General features: G+C 47.5%; 1 protein-coding gene across 1 annotated transcript; it reads left to right on the plus strand.

Annotated features, from left to right (window-relative positions):
• Positions 1-4,183: 4,183 nt before the first annotated feature.
• On the plus strand, positions 4,184-12,095 carry SPINK4 (serine peptidase inhibitor Kazal type 4). The gene is made up of 4 exons (XM_002743013.5): positions 4,184-4,289; positions 8,593-8,633; positions 9,963-10,075; positions 11,952-12,095. The coding sequence occupies exons 1-4, from the start codon at positions 4,229-4,231 to the stop codon at positions 11,995-11,997; spliced, it is 261 nt and encodes an 86-aa protein (XP_002743059.1). The 5' UTR covers positions 4,184-4,228; the 3' UTR covers positions 11,998-12,095.
• The last annotated feature ends 4,873 nt before the right edge of the window (positions 12,096-16,968 follow it).

The raw sequence follows: 16,968 nt of genomic DNA on the forward strand, positions 1-16,968 counted from the left end.
GAGCATGGCACTTAGCTGCTCATTAAACTCTTATTGAATACACGAATGGTGAATTCATGAGTGAGGTTTACTTGGATGCACTGATGTCCTCAATGGGCTGTTCAATAGCAGTTGCGTATAGGAGTTAGGTTCACATTTTGATGGGATGACAGATTAGGAAGTTTGTTACTATGAGTGAAGAGGAGACCTTGGGGTGGGGTGAGATGGTAGGGGAGCTTGGCACTCCACGGGCTGCCCTTGACTTTGCTCTGTACTTTGAAGGATGCAGAATTCAAGCGTCCTGACTCCTTGCACAGCTACAAGGTTCAGCAGCCATTCCTGCCACATGGATAGAGGTCGAAGGTCCAAAATAAGGAAGGGGTCAAACCCCTTTGCTCCCTTACTTCCCTTACTCATTATAACCTGGGACACTGACAGACAGACCTGGGAGCAGATAAGAAATGAAGAGAGGCCCAGGAGCTTCACATGTGCAAGGGTAGGAGGCAGGCAGATGCTGGACCTGCTCAGCCTAGAGGTGCTCATGCAGGTACAGGCCAGAGACAAAGCTATGGCCTCCAAGGATTCTCAGGGAGGCACACCTCTTGTGTGAGGAAGGATCTCTTTGTTCAAAGCCATCCAACAATGAAACTGGTAGGTAGAAAGCTCCCCATCACCATGAAAGGCCTACCCATGGGGCTGCTGTTGGAAAGCCCTAGTGGAAGAAGGGAGATGGAACCCAGATGACCTTTATTTTTTATTTTATTATTTTATTTATTTATTTTGATAAACAGTGTCACTCCATTGCCCTAGCTGGAGTGCAGTGGCGCAGTCTTGGCTCACTGCAACCTCTGCCTCCCTGGTTCAAGCAATTCTCCTGCTTCAGCCTCCCAAGTAGCTGGGATTACCTCACAAGTAGCTGGGTGTGCCACCACACCCAGCTAATTTTTTTTGGTATTTTTAGTAGAGATGGGGTTTCACCAGGTCAGCCAGTCTGGTCTCGAACTCCTGATCTCAGGTGATCCACCCAACTTGGCCTCCCAAAGTGCTGGGATTACAGGTGTGAGCCACTGCACCAGGCCTATTTTAAATTTTTATTTATCTATCTATTTATTTATTTATTTATTTGGGATGGAGTTTCGCTCTTGTTGCCCAGGCTGGAGTGCAATGGTGTGATCTCGGCTCACCGCAACCTCCGCCTCCCAGGTTCAAGCAATTCTCCTGCTTCAGCCTCCTGAGTAGCTGGGACTACAGGTACGCACCACCACGCCCAGCTAATTTTTGTATTTTTAGTAGAGATGGGGTTTCACCACGTGGACTGGGATGGTCTTGATCTCCTGACCTCGTGATCCACCTGCCTCGGCCTCCCAAAGTGCTGGGATTACAGGCATGAGCCACCGAATCCAGCCTATTTTTATTTATTTGGAGTTTCTTGCTCTGTCACCCAGGTTGGAATGCAGTGGTGCCATCTTGGCTCACTGTACCCTCTGCCTCCTGGGTTCAAGTGATTCTCCTGCCTCGGCCTTCTGAGTAGTTGGTATTACAGGTGTGCACAACCACGCCTGGCTAATTTTTTGTATTTTTAGTAGAGACAGGTTTCACCATGTTGTCCAGACTGGTCTCAAACTCCTGACCTCAAGTAATCCACCTGCCTTGGCCTTCTCCTAAGGTGCTGGGATTACAGGCATGAGCCATGATACCTGGCCCCTAGATGACCTTTAAAGTGCAACTCTCCTTTTATAAGATGATGTTTTTGCTTTAGGACAGGAAGTCATCATTAAATATTTGCTCTACCTGCCTAAGCAATGGAAAGATAGCTGCCACCTGCCTCAGAGGCATCTCTGGGACTGTGCAGTTTCCTAAGGAGAAACGGAAGGATTTGAAGCTGAGTCAAGGATCACTGGTGGCCTCAGGCTGGTCTTGGCCACTGATCTGGGGCTTCTCTGGGTCTGTAGAGGTAACTGGCTGGCTGGTGTCCCCAAAGAAATCTATTCTTTTTTATTAATTAAAAAAAATTTTTTTTTTGGTAGAGCTGTGGTCTTGCTATATTGCCCAGGCTTGTCTCTTAACTTGTGGGCTCAAGCAATCCTCCTGCCTCACCCTCCCAAGTGTTAGGATTACAGGTGTGAGCCATCGCACCTGACTGGGGCTGTCCTCAAACAAAAATCCTTCCCCTCGTCATTGTAATATTCTTGAAACTTATCTGTAGGCTTGAAATCTTTCAAAATAAAGTTTTTCTTTAAAAAATACACACACACAAAGAACAAAAATAAAAAACAAACACAGATTCTGATTTAAATATTTCAGAGTGAAGCTCAGCATCTGTATTTGTAAATTCTCCCCCAGGAAAATCCAATCTGCAGACAGAGCTGAAAAACACTGCTCTAAATAAATTAGAGAAATATGTATGCAAAAGAAATTTATGTTTATAAATCAGAAATTCTTTAAGAGAAATAACCAAATTACTTATTCATGAATACTGTGTAAGTATGGGGGAGTTTTAGATGTTGATTTTTCTTGAAAAAAATCTTGTTGGCTAATGCCCTTTTCGGCATTAGCCCACCTGCACCCAGGTGAATTAAAAAAAAAAAAAAAAAAAAAGAACCTTGTCAGTATTTAACCTATGAAAATGCAAATGAGGCCAGGCGCAGTGGCTCACACCTGTAATCCCAGCACTTTGGGAGGCCGAGGCAGGCGGATCACAAGGTCAGGAGTTCGAGACCAGCCTGGCCAATATAGTGAAACCCTGTCTCTACTAAAAACATAAAAAATTAGCCCGGCATGGTGTTGGGTGCCTGTAATCCTACCTACTCAGGAGGCTGAGGCAGGAGAATCACTTGAACCCGGGAGGCGGAGGGTGCAGAGAGCTGAGATCACACCACTGCACACCAACCGAGGCAACAGTCTGAGACTCTGTCTCAAAAAAAGAAAGGAAAATGCAAATGAACACATAATACCTGCAAAGCAAGAAGTCATCTTCCTTTTAATGTTTTTTGTTTGTTTGTTTTGTTTTCAGATAGAGTTTCGCTCTTGTTGCCCAGATGAAGTGCAATGACATGATCTCGGCTCACCACAACCTCTGCCTCCCAGGTTCAAGCGATTCTCCTGCCTCAGCTTCCCAAGTAGCTGGGATTACAGGCATGCACCACCGTGCCCAACTAATTTTGTATTTTTAGTAGAAATAGGGTTTTTGTGGCCGGGCGTGGTGGCTCATGCCTGTAATCCCAGCACTTTGGGAGGTCAAGGCGGGTGGATCACAAGGTCAAGAGATCGAGACCATCCTGGTCAACATGGTGAAACCCCGTCTACTAAAAATACAAAAAATTAGCAGGGCATGGTGGTGCGTGCCTGTAATCCCAGCTACTCAGGAGGCTGAGGCAGGAGAATTGCCTGAACACAGGAGGCGGAGGTTGCGGTGAGCCGAGATCGCGCCATTGCACTCCAGCCTGGGTAACAAGAGCGAAACTCTGTCTCAAAAAAAAAAGAAATAGGGTTTTTGTGATCCACCTGGCTTGGCCTCCCAAAGTGCTGGGATTACAGGCGTGAATCACCATGCCTGGCTCCTTTTTATGTTTTATTTTGCCTGTTAGTTGTGCCCACCTTGTGCTACAAAAAAAAAAAAAGTGAAATTAAAAAGTTAAACAGGATCATTTCTGCTTACATTTACAGTTCATTTCATCTCTGCAAAATGTTTTCCCATCTGCTATCACTGCCCCCGTCCTCACAGCAGCTCTGGGAGAAAGGCAGAGCCAAAATTATCATCTCCACTTCGTGTACGGGTGATCTGAGGCCCAGTTAAGAAAAGTGGCTTTACTGAGGTCCCAGAGTTGGTTGCTGGAGGCACTGGCAAAGGAATCCAGGCTCCAGCCCCCTTCTCTGCCTCCTGCCATCTTCCAGTTGCTTTTTCCACTCTTTCTCTTTCTCTCTGCCTTGGACTCTCTCTCTTTCTACTTCAACTTTCCTCTCCTTGCTCGAACTCTCAGATTGGAGTCAGCGTTGCAAGCTGTCCAAACTTTTTGTCACTCTGGAAACCCACCAGCCCCATGGCCACATCCCTATTTCACCATGAGCTCAGCATCTCTACCTAGAGCAAGCCCTTTCCGGATGCCAGTGTGCAGAGATCAACTCTGGCCTCTCTATCTGGCCCCACATAAGATAAGATAAGGGAAGTAGCACTATAAATAGGCCCCCATCCTTCCCCAGTCCCAGCCCAGGCCCCAGCCAGTTCAGGCTACACTATCCCAGGATCAGCATGGCTGTCTACCATTGGGTAGTTACTCTGACCTTGGCTGCCCTCCTTGTTGTGGACAGGGGTGAGTGGGCAGAACCTGGATTCTCTGTGACTTTGTGTTGGTAGGTGAGCTGGGGGTGAGAGCAGAGGCAGGGCATGGAGCACCCTGTGAGTCCTCAGCTTTTAGCATGCACCTTCAATTCTGCATATGCACCCTCCACTGTTGCAGGGAAGCTCTGGCCTGGGAGAAAAGAAACTTGGGTTCAAATCCTGACTATGGCCCAGATTGCCAAAGTCCCCCTCTTGGGGCCTCAGTTTCTCCAGCTGTACAGGAGGAGATGGTTCCAGTTCAAGCTGCATTGTGCAACTACTGGGCTGGAGGTTGTGTGGGCAGAAGGAAACAGGAGGGTCCCAGCTCTCAGGAGAGACTGACAAGTATACTGGCTGCAGGGGGTAGGTGCTAAAAGAGATCTGGCTGAGGTCTTCTGAACTCCCGATCTCTCTAAAGGTTGTGGTTTGTGACTTGGGAAACCATGTGAGCATGAGAGAGCCCTTTCCCAGGCCTGGACAATATACCTGGGGCTCCCAAAGTGCTGGGAATTACAGGCATGGGTCACTGCACTGGCCTATTTTTTATTTTTATTTATTTATTTTTTGAGACAGTTTCTAGCTCTGTCACCCAGGCTGGAATGCAGTGGTGCCATCTTGGCTCACTGTACCCTCTGCCTCCTGGGTTCAAGTGATTCTCCTGCCTCTGTCTCCTGAGTAGCTGGGATTACAGGTGTGTGCCATCATGCCCAGCTAATTTTTTGTATTTTTAGTAGAGATTGGTTTTGCCATGTTGGCCAGACTGGTCTCGAACTCCTGACCTCAAGTGATCCACCAGCCTTGGCCTTCTAAAGTGCTGGGATTACAGGCATGAGCCATGGTGCCTGGCCCCTAGATGACCTTTAAAGTGCAGCTCTCCTTTTATAAGATGATGTTTTTGCTTTAGGACAGGAAGTCATCATTAAATATTTGCTCTACCTGCCTAAGCAATGGAAAGATAGCTGCCACCTGCCTCAGAGGCATCTCTGGGACTGTGCACTTTCCTAAGGAGAAACGGAAGGATTTGAAGCTGAGTCAAGGATCACTGGTGGCCTCAAGCTGGTCTTGGCCATAGATCTGGGGCTTCTCTGGGTCTGTAGAGGTAACTGGCTGGCTGGTGTCCTCAAAGGAACTGTTCTTTTTTTAATTAAAAAAAAATTTTTTTTTGTAGAGCTGAGATCTTACGATAATGCCCAGGCTGGTCTCATCTGTCATCCAGGTTGGAGTGCAATGTGCAATCTAGGCTCACTGAAGTATCCACCTCCTGGGTTCCAGTGATTCTCCTGCCTCAGCCTCCCAAGTAACTGGGATTACAGGAGTGTGCCACCATGCCCAGCTAATTTTTGTATTTTTAGAAGAGATGGGTTTTACTATGTTGGTCAGGTTGGTGTTGAACTCCTGACCTCAGGTGATCCACCCACCTTGGCCTCCCGAAGTTTTGGGATTACAGATGTGAGCCACCCCACCTGGCCCTAATTGTTAAATTATTTTGTAGAGATGGGGTCTTGCTGTGTTGCCCAGGCTGGTCTCAAACTCCTGGCTTCAAGTGATCCTCCTGACTCAGCCTCCCAAAGTGTTTTTTTTTCCATCACAGATTAGTTGGCCTGGTCTAGGATTTCACATAAATTGAATCATAGGGTATGTAATCTTTTTTTTTTTTTTTGAGACAGAGTTTCGCTCTTGTTACCCAGGCTGGAGTGCAATGGCGCGATCTCGGCTCACCGCAACCTCCGCCTCCTGGGTTCAGGCAATTCTCCTGCCTCAGCCTCCTGAGTAGCTGGGATTACAGGCACGTGCCACCATGCCCAGCTAATTTTTTGTATTTTTAGTAGAGACGGGGTTTCACCATGTTGACCAAGATGGTCTCGATCTCTTGACCTCGTGATCCACCCGCCTCGGCCTCCCAAAGTGCTGGGATTACAGGCTTGAGCCACCGCACCTGGCAGGGTATGTAATCTTTTGTGTCTGGTTTCTTTTTTTCTTTTTTCTTTTTTTATAGAGACGGGGTTTCTCCATGTTAGGCAGGTCTTGAACTCCCAACCTCAGGTGATCTGCCCGCCTCGGCCTCCCAAAGTGCTGGGATTACAGGCGTGAGCCACGGCACCCGGCTTTTTTTTTTTTTTTTTTTTTTTGAGACAGAGTCTTGTTCTGTTGTCAGGCACCAGGCTGGAGTGCAGTGGTGGGATCTCCGCTCACTGCAACCTCTGCCTCCCTGGTTCAAGCAATTCTCTTGCCTCAGCCTCCCAAGTAGCTGGGACTACAGGCGCACGCCACCAAGCCCAGCTAATTTTTGTATTTTTTTTTTTTTTTTTTTTTTTGAGACGGAGTTTCGCTCTTGTTACCCAGGCTGGAGTGCAATGGCGCGATCTCGGCTCACCGCAATCTCCGCCTCCTGGGTTCAGGCAATTCTCCTGCCTCAGCCTCCCGAGCAGCTGGGATTACAGGCACGCACCACCGTGCCCAGCTAATTTTTTGTAATTTTAGTAGAGACGGGGTTTCACCATGTTGACCAAGATGGTCTCGATCTGTTGACCTCGTGATCTACCCGCCTCGGCCTCCCAAAGTTGCTGGGATTACAGGCTTGAGCCACCGCGCCCGGCCCATGTATTTTTAATAGAGAAGGGGTTTCACTATGTTGGCCAGGATGGTCTGCATCTCTTGATCTCGTGATCCACCCACCTCAGGCTTCCAAAGTGCTGGGATTACAGGTGTGAGCCACTGTGCCCGGCGTGGCTGGTTTCTTTTGCTCAGCAAACTATTTTTGAGATTCAGTCATGTTATCACATGTATCAGCTGCTTGCTTTTATTGTTGAGGGGTACCCCATTGTATTTATTTATCCATTCTCTTGCTGAAGGACATCTGGATCACTTTCAGTCAGGGCAATGTGACATGGAAGGGTTTTAAGCAGTTCAGTGACAAGTCTAGGTTTGCATTTTGATACCCCAATGCCAGGCTTAAACAGCATATCAGAGGTGACTTAGTCTAAGTTTCTGTTTCCCTCTCTGTGGAAATATCTTGTAATAGCATCTCCAGGAATAGATAAAACCACATTGCCTTGCACACCTCCAGTGATGGGAAACTTGCTACTTCTGGAGAAAGTCTCTTTCTCTGTGGCATAGCTCCCACTGAGAGAAAATTCTGCTTCATATAGAACCCAAACCTGCTTCCCTGCAGCCTCCTCACAGAGATGGGCTCTGCCCTGTGAGGCTGAAAAGAGTCCATCTCTCCTTCAGACCCAGGATAGCCCTTCAGAGACTTCAGGGAGCATCCTGGCCTTCTCTAAGTTACGTAAATGCCCTTCCTTCCACCTGTGCCATTAGACACAGCTCCAGTTCCCTCATCTATCCATCACGCTTGTCAGTCACACCACAGTTTGCTCATGTCCTATAAGCAGTTCAGCCAGACCTTGAGGGGCACGCCGGTGCATGTAGAAAGAGTCAGGTTCTGGAGTGCAGCAGACCCATGTGCAAATCCTAGCTCTGCCTTAAGAAACTGCATTGCTTCACCTCTTTGAGCCTCTTTTGTAGTTGCTTAAACCGACCTCTGCCCCAGGAAACAGACTCTGAGATATGCATGCAGTTTATTGGGGAGTTCACTGAGTTCATGGGATTAATATCCATAAAGGATGAGGGAGGTTGACTCCGATGCAGTGCAACAGAAGCTTCAGATGAGCCTACAGGCCACTTTGGACAAGGGGGTCAGGTGGCCTTTGTAACCATATCAACCCGACATGGGCTATGGGCTGTTCCTGGGTAGAGGAAGCAACCTTGACAAGGCAGCTCTATTCTCTGAAGGTAATTCCTAGAAGGGACTTGAAGTGAGTGGTCAATATTCCTGGCAGCTGGGGAAATTAGTACATAAGTGCCTCAGTTTTGAGGGAGGGCTTTTGGTGGCAGAACACAGCATCCACTACTACCTCCTTTCTTCCCTCTGTTACACAGCTATAAGAGAGAGGTGGATAGTACTTAAAATCATGTGTTCTCAATGCCTGGCACATAATAACTGAGGAATTGTTATTTTATAATTATTATATAGGACACAACAATTCCAGTGGATCTAACTAACAAGGAATAGCCTGGACTGTCATCTCCCTATCCTGACTTCCTGTCTCTGTGTATGGAACTCAAGATCACATCAGCTTTCTGGCAGCCCCATTGACTGGTGACTCATCACCTTTCCTTGAGGAATTCCAGGTTGGATAGTCGCTGGGCCATGCTCCCTGGAGAAGCAGTCCTCAGATCCCTAGACCTGGGGTCCAGAGCTAGCATCATCTAATTCTTGTTTCTTTGTGTTTCAGAAGTGCCAGTGGCTGCAGGAAAGCTCTTTTTCTCAAGAATGGTAAGGCAGCTGAGTGCTGTTCTCGCTTTCCCTCTGCCAAGAGGAGCTCTCTCATTCATGCTGAGGAACCCATTATTCTTCTCCATGATCCTGCTCAGACACTTTCAATGGCTTCAACGTGGCCTCCTGGCCTGCATATTCCTCAGATTAGCCCCCAAGGCTAAGTAGGCCCAGTCCCTTCACCCAAGTCCCAAGATTGGCCTCAAAGCCCTTGTGATCCCCCCAACTGGTCTCCAAGGCCCCTTCCATTAGTGACATCTCCCCATGCAGGCTTAGCAGGACAGAGTGTGCTCTCTGTTCTGTATAGTGCAGATGGGCAAGCAACAGAGGGGACCCTGGCATACTGAATGCACCTGTGGAGTGTGCCAGCCTCCCCCCACCACATTCCATCTGATTGTCTAAACACCAAGTTACCCCTGAATCTGATTCCACCTTGGCCCTTGGTCTGATGTCCCCAGTGACCAGAAGGCAGTGGTGCTGATATCCTTGAGACCTTTGAGATTACCTCTTCACATAGGGGAATAAGGAGGCTCAGAGCCACGTTCCCATCTGGAGCCTCAGCACCCTCCCCATCAGTCCTTCAGAATCTAGCTCCACTTATTCAGTGCCAAAGAGCCAAATACTTTACGTACATTATTTCAATTAGCCTACGTGCGAGGAACACCACTGTTTTTAGGCCTTCACGGCTACCTTTCTCACCCTATCCCTGTCTCAGGCTCTAATGCCCGTCCTGACCAAGTTCTGACCTTGACCTCAGGCTTGACCTGAAACCTTTTCAGACACCCTCAATTAAGCCCCAAGCTCTGCCCCATTTCTGCAGCCTTCCCACCCCGTGTAGCCTTTCTGACATGGGCCTGATAGATCATGCAGGCGAGGGACAGGGCAGGAACCCCTAGGGAGAGAGGGGCCTCCTGGGAATGATGGGTGGTTCTGTGTCCTGGGGTCTTCAATGGAACTAGCAACAGAAGTTCTGGTTAGTCTTTGAGGAGGGTGTGAACTATCCCCAGATGCTAGAGGACACAAACTCACTCCACATACATTAACACAGGCATACGCTTGAATGCCTGCACACCTGGGCTCCAGAGACACAGGTACACATATGTACACACCCAGGCATAGGCATGCACGTGGTCATGCACACACACACACATACAAGCAAACACACCAAGGGGCCCCGAGTGGTTGGTTTCATCTTCACTGGACCCACACTGGGGCCTTCTTGACTCTAATACCTCCCTGGGGCCTCTCTGGCTCCAAGCAGAACCCCTGTATCCCTCCCCACTGCCTCTGAATCCCTGAGTCCTCTCCCTCCCTTCTTCTCTTTCACAGCCCATCTGTGAACACATGGTAGAGTCTCCAACCTGTTCCCAGACATCCAACCTGGTCTGCGGCACTGATGGGGTCACATATACAAATGAATGCCAGCTCTGCTTGACCCGGATGTAAGTCTGCCCCATAACCCCTGCTTTATTGGGTGGACCCCCATCTCTGGTGCACAGTCTGAAAGGAGTAAGACTTGACCTGCTTCTTCCTTATACATGCTTGACTTGAGAAGAGTCCTCTAACACGTGCCCTTAATTGAATGAGCACCAGATTAATTCAAAGAAGGCATATGGTTCCAAGCAGAAAGCTAGAAGCTGGTGGTGAGTAAGGAGTAGGGGCTGAAACCCTTTTCCTTGTTCTGCCTTGACTATGTGACCTCGTTTGTTCTTTCATTCCTCTAGCCAGCAATTATTTTTTGAGCCCTTACTATGTGCTAGGGCCTGGGCCTAGAATAGAGCATAAGTTAGCATCAATGTCTTCCTGAATATATAATTGATGTAAAGGGGAAGCCAGGCTGATGGTCAGCCAATCGCAAAAAAAAAAAAAATTAAAAAAAAATTTTTTTTTTTGAGATGAACTCTCACTGTCACCAGGCTGGAGTGCAGTGGCACGATCTCAGCTGATTGCAACCTCCACCTACCAGGTTCAAGTGAATCTCCTGCCTCAGCCTCCCGAATAGCTGGGATTACAGGCACCTACTACAATGCCTGGCTAATTTTTTTGTATTTTTAATAGACGTGGGGTTTTACCATCTTGGCCAGGCTGGTCTCGAACACCCAATCTCAAGTGATACACCCGCCTCAGCCTCCTGAAGCGCTGAGATTACAGGCATAAGCCACAGCAACCAGCCTGCAGCACAAAATTCTAAGGGATCAGTGGGGCACATAGGATGTCATGGGAGTAGGGAAGAGGCAAGAGCAGGGAAGACTGCCCGGAGGAGGAGACTCCTGAACTCAACCCTGAGAAATAAGTAGAAATTAGCTAGGAAAAAGTAGCAAGGGAAGATAATTCCAAGTAGATGAGTTTGAAAATGTCTACAAGGAAAAGAAATTTTACATTTGAGGAAACATAAGAAGTTAGACTTGTTGGAGTATAAAGTTTAAGGGAGAATGGGGGAGAGATAAGAAGTGAGTCGAGAGAGATAAGCAGGGCTAGAAAATGACCTCCCTACATCAGATTACCTACTGGCTCTTAGTTTCTTCATCAATAAAACCCATCTTCTGGCTAGGCACAGTGGTTCTCACCTGTAATCCCAGCTCTGAGGGAGGAAGAGGTGGGAAGAGAGCTTGAGCCCAGGAGTTCGAGGCCTGCCTGGGCAATATAGTGAGACCCTGTTCTCCACACACACACACACAAAAACAAAAAAACATAAAGCTAATCTTTCTATGATCCTGAGAGCTAAATGAGACCATGGAAGTGAAGAACGTCCTCCTAAGCTGCAAAGCTCTGGATAGATGTGAAAGTTTGTATTTGAGGAAATATAAGGAACAGCAGGATGTTGTCCTAGCTTAGAGAAAGATCATGTTAATTAAGGACTCATGGTTAGAAGGTACATTGGGAGTAGAATTGACAGGCTTGGATGTGACTGGATGTAAAGGGTGAGGGGAAGGAGGCAACATACTGGTTTCTAATTTGTGGGCTTGGGTGGCCAGCAGTTCCATGTGCTGAATGGGTGGTTTGGGGGTCTGTACCAGTTCTGCTGGGGGGCAATGTTTGTGGACAGTTGAGCCTCTAGGACATCCCAGTGGATATGGACAACTTCATGAACAGGCAGGACAGAGGTCCAAGCTGGAGACAGATTTGGCAGCCATCAGGGTGTACAAAGGGAAAAGCTGTAGAAAGATGTGCCCATGGACCTTGGGATCTTCCCTGCATCTGTATACTGCATATGTGAGCAGCACTCAGCAGGATATCTGGATGGACTATGCTAGGTCCCTGAATGGTACATTACAGCTCCTGAGAAGGTGGCCTCATACCTGTCTTCTTTGATCCTAGAAAAACCAAACAGGACATCCAGATCACGAAAGATGGCAAATGCTGATCCTATAGGAGCACCTCAAGCCATGAAGTTTCAGGCTGGAGAACAGTGGTGGGCATGGAGAGGATATGATGTGAAATAAAAGATCCAGCCCAACTCTGTGAAGTGGTCAGTGTCTCTGGGGACACTGGTTGCAGAGGAGATAGGAGGTGGATTTTGCATTGTTCTCTCTACTCTGAATTTGATGTCCAGCTTCTCTCCATCCCTCTGGTACTCCTCAACCCTGTTACATGTCCCCTCAAAGGTCCCAGTTATCTTCTGCCTGCCTGAGAGGCCAGTTGCTGACCCCAGGATGCTGCTTAGTGTTCCATCTGCCCCAGACTGGACTGTCATTCAGGCCAAAAACCTAGGTGAGATCTGTATTCTCTGCCACTGCCAGGGTGCATGGCCCAGCCTCAGGTGCAGTGGCTCACACCTGTAATCCCAGCACTTTGGGAGGCTGAGGGTGACAGGATCGCTTGAGGCAACACAGCAAGACTGTCTTTACAATTTTTTTTTAATTAGCCAGGCATGATGGCATGTACCTGTAGTCACAGCTACTCGGGAGGATCGCTTGAGCCTGGGAAGTGGAGGCTGCAATGAGCCATGATCACACACTGTACTCTGAATGACAGAGTGAAACCCTGTCTCAAAAAAGAAAAAAAAAAAAAAGGTTGTGAGAGTCACCCTATGCCCCCCATGGCTTCCTCCTGGGCTGTACCAGCACTCCAAGGCAGGCACACACATGCATGTGGCACACAACAATGGCTGATATTCAGGGAGTGTACACAGTACAGCTGAACCGCTTGTCATAACATTGAACTAGGTTTTTCCACAATTGAAAACAGGTGCTGCCCCAAGGCCTTTGAGTGCCCCCCTCCCCCTGTACCCTAGCCACCCAGATTGTCCCCTGGAAACACCTGGGTCTCTCGGTGTCCAGGATCTGGAATTAATTCCTGGCACTGCAGGATGATTTCCAGATGCTGCTCTGCTCTTTTGGTCAACATATGCTCTAATTGGTTGTCAAATATTCTAACATTAGACACAGCCCCAGGCATGTCCTGCACACATGCACTCACACAATGTCCCACAAGGACACACAGCATTCAGAACTGTCACCATAGACAGAGACCCCCTCCTGTGGTATATGTTGAATAGGCAGAGCCTCTTGATAATGGTGGCAGGAGAAAGGAGTATGGAGAGAGGCCTGGGCAGGTGAGAGCAGTTTTACAGACTCCGATTCCTGCTGTAGGGTGGGCAGAAGGGGCACAGGAAGGCACGACGCTACCTTCCCTGGACCACTGGAATGGAAACACTGGACAGGAATTGTTGCTGATAGACTTGCAGGTGGCAGGACTGGGAGGCCCTCTATGAGTAAGGCCTTCCACTGGGACTGATAAACTTGTTTCATAACTGCTTATGAATGATGTAAGATAAAGTTTGGCTGTGACAGCCAGAAAACCCAAAATAACAGTGACTTATAGACAGAATGCAGTTTTCTCCCATACATTGACCTATGAGGTATGACAACTCCATGCTCCTCTATTTTGTTACTTTGCCATCCTCATCAGTTTCTACCTCAGGCCCAAGACAGCTGCTCCAACTACAGCCATCACATCTGTATTCCAGGCCACAGAGGGAAAGGGCATGCCACCTGCCTCTGAAGATGTTTACCATAAGATGTACACACTCTGTATATACCCCATTAGCTAAAATGTAGTCTCATGGCCTTCTGAGCAGGGAGACTGAGAAACAGTCTATCTGGTTGGCCATGCATTGAAATAAAAATTAGTTCACTTTTTTAGGAGGAGAAAGTGGATACTGGTGACATCTAAAAGATTCTGCTCTAAGTGGGACACTCCTCTTATACCCAAGTGGCATAGCCCAGCCAAAGACCTCATCAGTGACCCTTCCTTCCCAGACTTCCACTCACCACCTGAGAAATCAGAGATTAAACCTGAACAATGTGTCAGGCACCACCTGGAAGGAATACCTAATTCACCACTTACAGATGCAGATTCTGTGGTCCCCTCTCTGGGAACTACCCCAAAACATTAAGTGTTGGCTTCTAAAGACCATATCTATGGCATGTGACCCTGCTGCCCTGGCCATTGCTGATTAGCCAAAAGATTTCTCCCCAGGATCTTTCAAATCAGAAATAAGAAAACAGAGGCAGTTCCCCTCTGGCATTGGAGCTGTAGGATGAACAACACAGGGGTTGTTAGCAGTCACACTTCCTGCTTTGTGGAAGGAGCAGGAATGAGAATATGACACAGACATGCAGAGGCAGAGTGATTACAGGCAGTGTTTGAGTTCCTGAAGCCCAGCTGCCCTTAACCTTCCCAAAGTTACATGGGATGACTTGGTATGATGACCATCAAGTTTCTATTTTGCCCAGTCTCTTTGAAATTAGGTTTCTGGTACTTTCAAAAAAGGTACTGACTACTATATGAAGGAGTCTCAGAAGAGGTAACCTTTAAGTTGTGTCTTGAAGGATAAGTAGAAACCATTAACTAAATGGACAATGTAGAGGCCGGGAACGGGTGGCTCATGCCTGTAATCCCAACACTTTGGCAGGCCGAGATAGACAGACTGCTTGAGCTCAGGAGTTTGAGACCAGTCTAGCCAATATGGTGAGACCCTGTCTCTACCAAAAATACAAAAAATTAGCTGGGCATGGTGGCATGCACTTGTGGTCCCAGCTACTTGGGAGGCTGAGGTGGGAGGATCACTTGAACTCAGGAGGCAGAGGTTGAAGTGAACAGAGATCATGCCACTGCACTCTAGCCTGGGTGAGAGAGCAAGACCCCATCTCAAAGAAAAACAAAACAAAACAATGTGAGAGAATCCTTCCAGCTGTAAGGCTGAAGGATTAGTTTGTGGGAGCACACATTCCCATCTGTTCTCCCAGCAGTAGGGCTTACCATGTCCCAGGCAAGTGGGCAACTGAGACGGAGTGCTCTCTCCCCTTCTCATGGGAGAATGGTTTCACCCCTTGGATGAGCAGATCTGTGTGGGTGCAGCCTGTGCAATCACCCAGCACATCTGCCCAGCAGGCTATGCCTTAGGGCTTCTTTTCTCAACCCTTAACACAATAAAGGCTGTTAAGACTGCAAATTCCAATGCTGACAGAGATTTAGAGGCTGAATGCAGTTAAGGAAATTTCATTATTGATGTGTGCATTCAACATTCATTCATTCTCCAAATATTTATTGAGGTCTTACTATATACAAGACAATATGCTTGAAATAACACTATTACCACGAAGCTCCTTCACCCAAGGAACTGACAGTCTGGTGTTAAAGGCAAAGATTAACCAAATTATCCCACAAGTAAACTATCATGGACTATGTAAATGTTGTGAAAGAATCATATGGGAAGCCATGAGAGGATCCCACCTGGGGGCCTGATAGGGTCTCAAGACAGCAAGCGAGGGTTCTCCATGGAAGAGACAGGTGCTTCTGAAGAATGAATAAAAGTCACCTATACAAGGGTTGGGGTTGGAAAAAGGAAGGTGAGGAGCAGTCCAAGTAGAGGTAGCAGCAGGTGCAAAGACACTCAGGCAGGAGAGGACGTAGTGCATTTGAGAACCTGAAAGAAGAGCGGCTGACAGCAGAGAACAAATCAATGAGGGGCTTGAGATGAGATGGGAGAAGCCATAGGGTAAGGACTTCCGCCTTTATAGTAAGAGAAGTGGTGAGCCATTGGAGGGTTCTAAGCAGGGGACTGACATGGTAAGATTTGCACTTTATGATCACTCGGGCTGCTCTGCCGAAAATGAACTAGAAAGGGCCAGAGAGGAAGTGGGAGCTAAAGGGAGAGGAAGAGAGAACAAAATCAGAGAATGGGCCTGTGCAACCCTGTGTTGGTTGAGAGGTGGTACAGTAGAGGTGAAAAGCACTGGCTCTGAAACTAAACCGCCCAGCTTTGTGTCTTGGCTTTGCCGCTTACTCTACAACCTTGAGTTAATCACCTAAGTTCTCTCAGTTTCCTCATCTCTATAATGGGAATATCTGTTTAGTTCTGAAGTTATGTGAGAATTAAATGACTGATACATATGAAAAATTTAGAATAGTGTTCTGCATACAGCAACTTCTCATTAAATGGCCCACGCCATATAGCTATCACACAAAAATAGATTAGCTCTGATGAAAGTTGGGGGTGTGGTGGACTAGGACCTGAGCTTTGTCCACAAGTCTACCTTTACCACCTTGTCTGAGGTCTTACCCACCCAGTCCTAAATCCCTGGGACTTCAACGACTCCCTCTCTGTCAAATGATGTTGGTCTCAGAATGGCCTTTTAGAAGCCTGTCTCCTGGGCACTGTACTAAAGAATGGGGTGACAGCAACTGATCATTTCAGGCAGAGTTCTACCACATAGGGCTACTCTCAAATGTTATTAAGCATAAATTATGATTATAGCCATGAAAGGCTTTTCCTCATTGATCAAAAACAAGCAAGCAAACAAAACACTCTTCTATTTGACAATGAGCATATAAACAGTGGGGGTTTTTTTTTTTTTTCCTTTTTATTTATTTAAATGTTGCCCAGACTAGACTCAAACTCCTGGGCTCAAGTGATCCTCTAGCCTCAGCCTCCCAAGTAGCCGGGACTATAGGAAGAGGCCACTGCACCTGAATCAATTTTTTTTTATTTTTTTGAGACAGTATCTTGCTCTGTTACCTAGGCTGGAGTATAGTGGCACAATCTTGACTTGTAGCCACCTCCACTTCCCGGATTCAATTCTCGTGCCTCAGCATCTCCAGTAACTGAGATTATAGGCACATGCCAATAGGCTGAGCTAATTTTTTTTTTTTTAGCAGAATGGGGTTTTGCCCTGTTGCCAGGCTGGTCTCAAACTCCTGGCCTCAAGTGATCTTCCCGCCTCAGCCTCCCAAAGTGCTAGGATTACAGGCATGAACCACTATGCCAGGCTCAAACAATTTTTTAAATAACAATTATGGGGTGGAGGTGGGGGGCAATCCACAAAATGGA

This window comes from Callithrix jacchus, chromosome 1, assembly GCF_049354715.1.
Source record: "Callithrix jacchus isolate 240 chromosome 1, calJac240_pri, whole genome shotgun sequence".
NCBI classification, from domain to species: Eukaryota; Metazoa; Chordata; class Mammalia; order Primates; family Cebidae; genus Callithrix; species Callithrix jacchus.

Coding starts and splice junctions, on each gene's coding strand:
- SPINK4 (XM_002743013.5), top strand. CDS start 4,229: ATGGCTGTCTACCATTGGGTAGTTACTCTGACCTTGGCTGCCCTCCTT. Junction 8,634..9,962: donor AGCTCTTTTTCTCAAGAATG/GTAAGGCAGCTG, acceptor TCTCTTTCACAG/CCCATCTGTGAACACATGGT. Junction 10,076..11,951: donor CAGCTCTGCTTGACCCGGAT/GTAAGTCTGCCC, acceptor CTTTGATCCTAG/AAAAACCAAACAGGACATCC.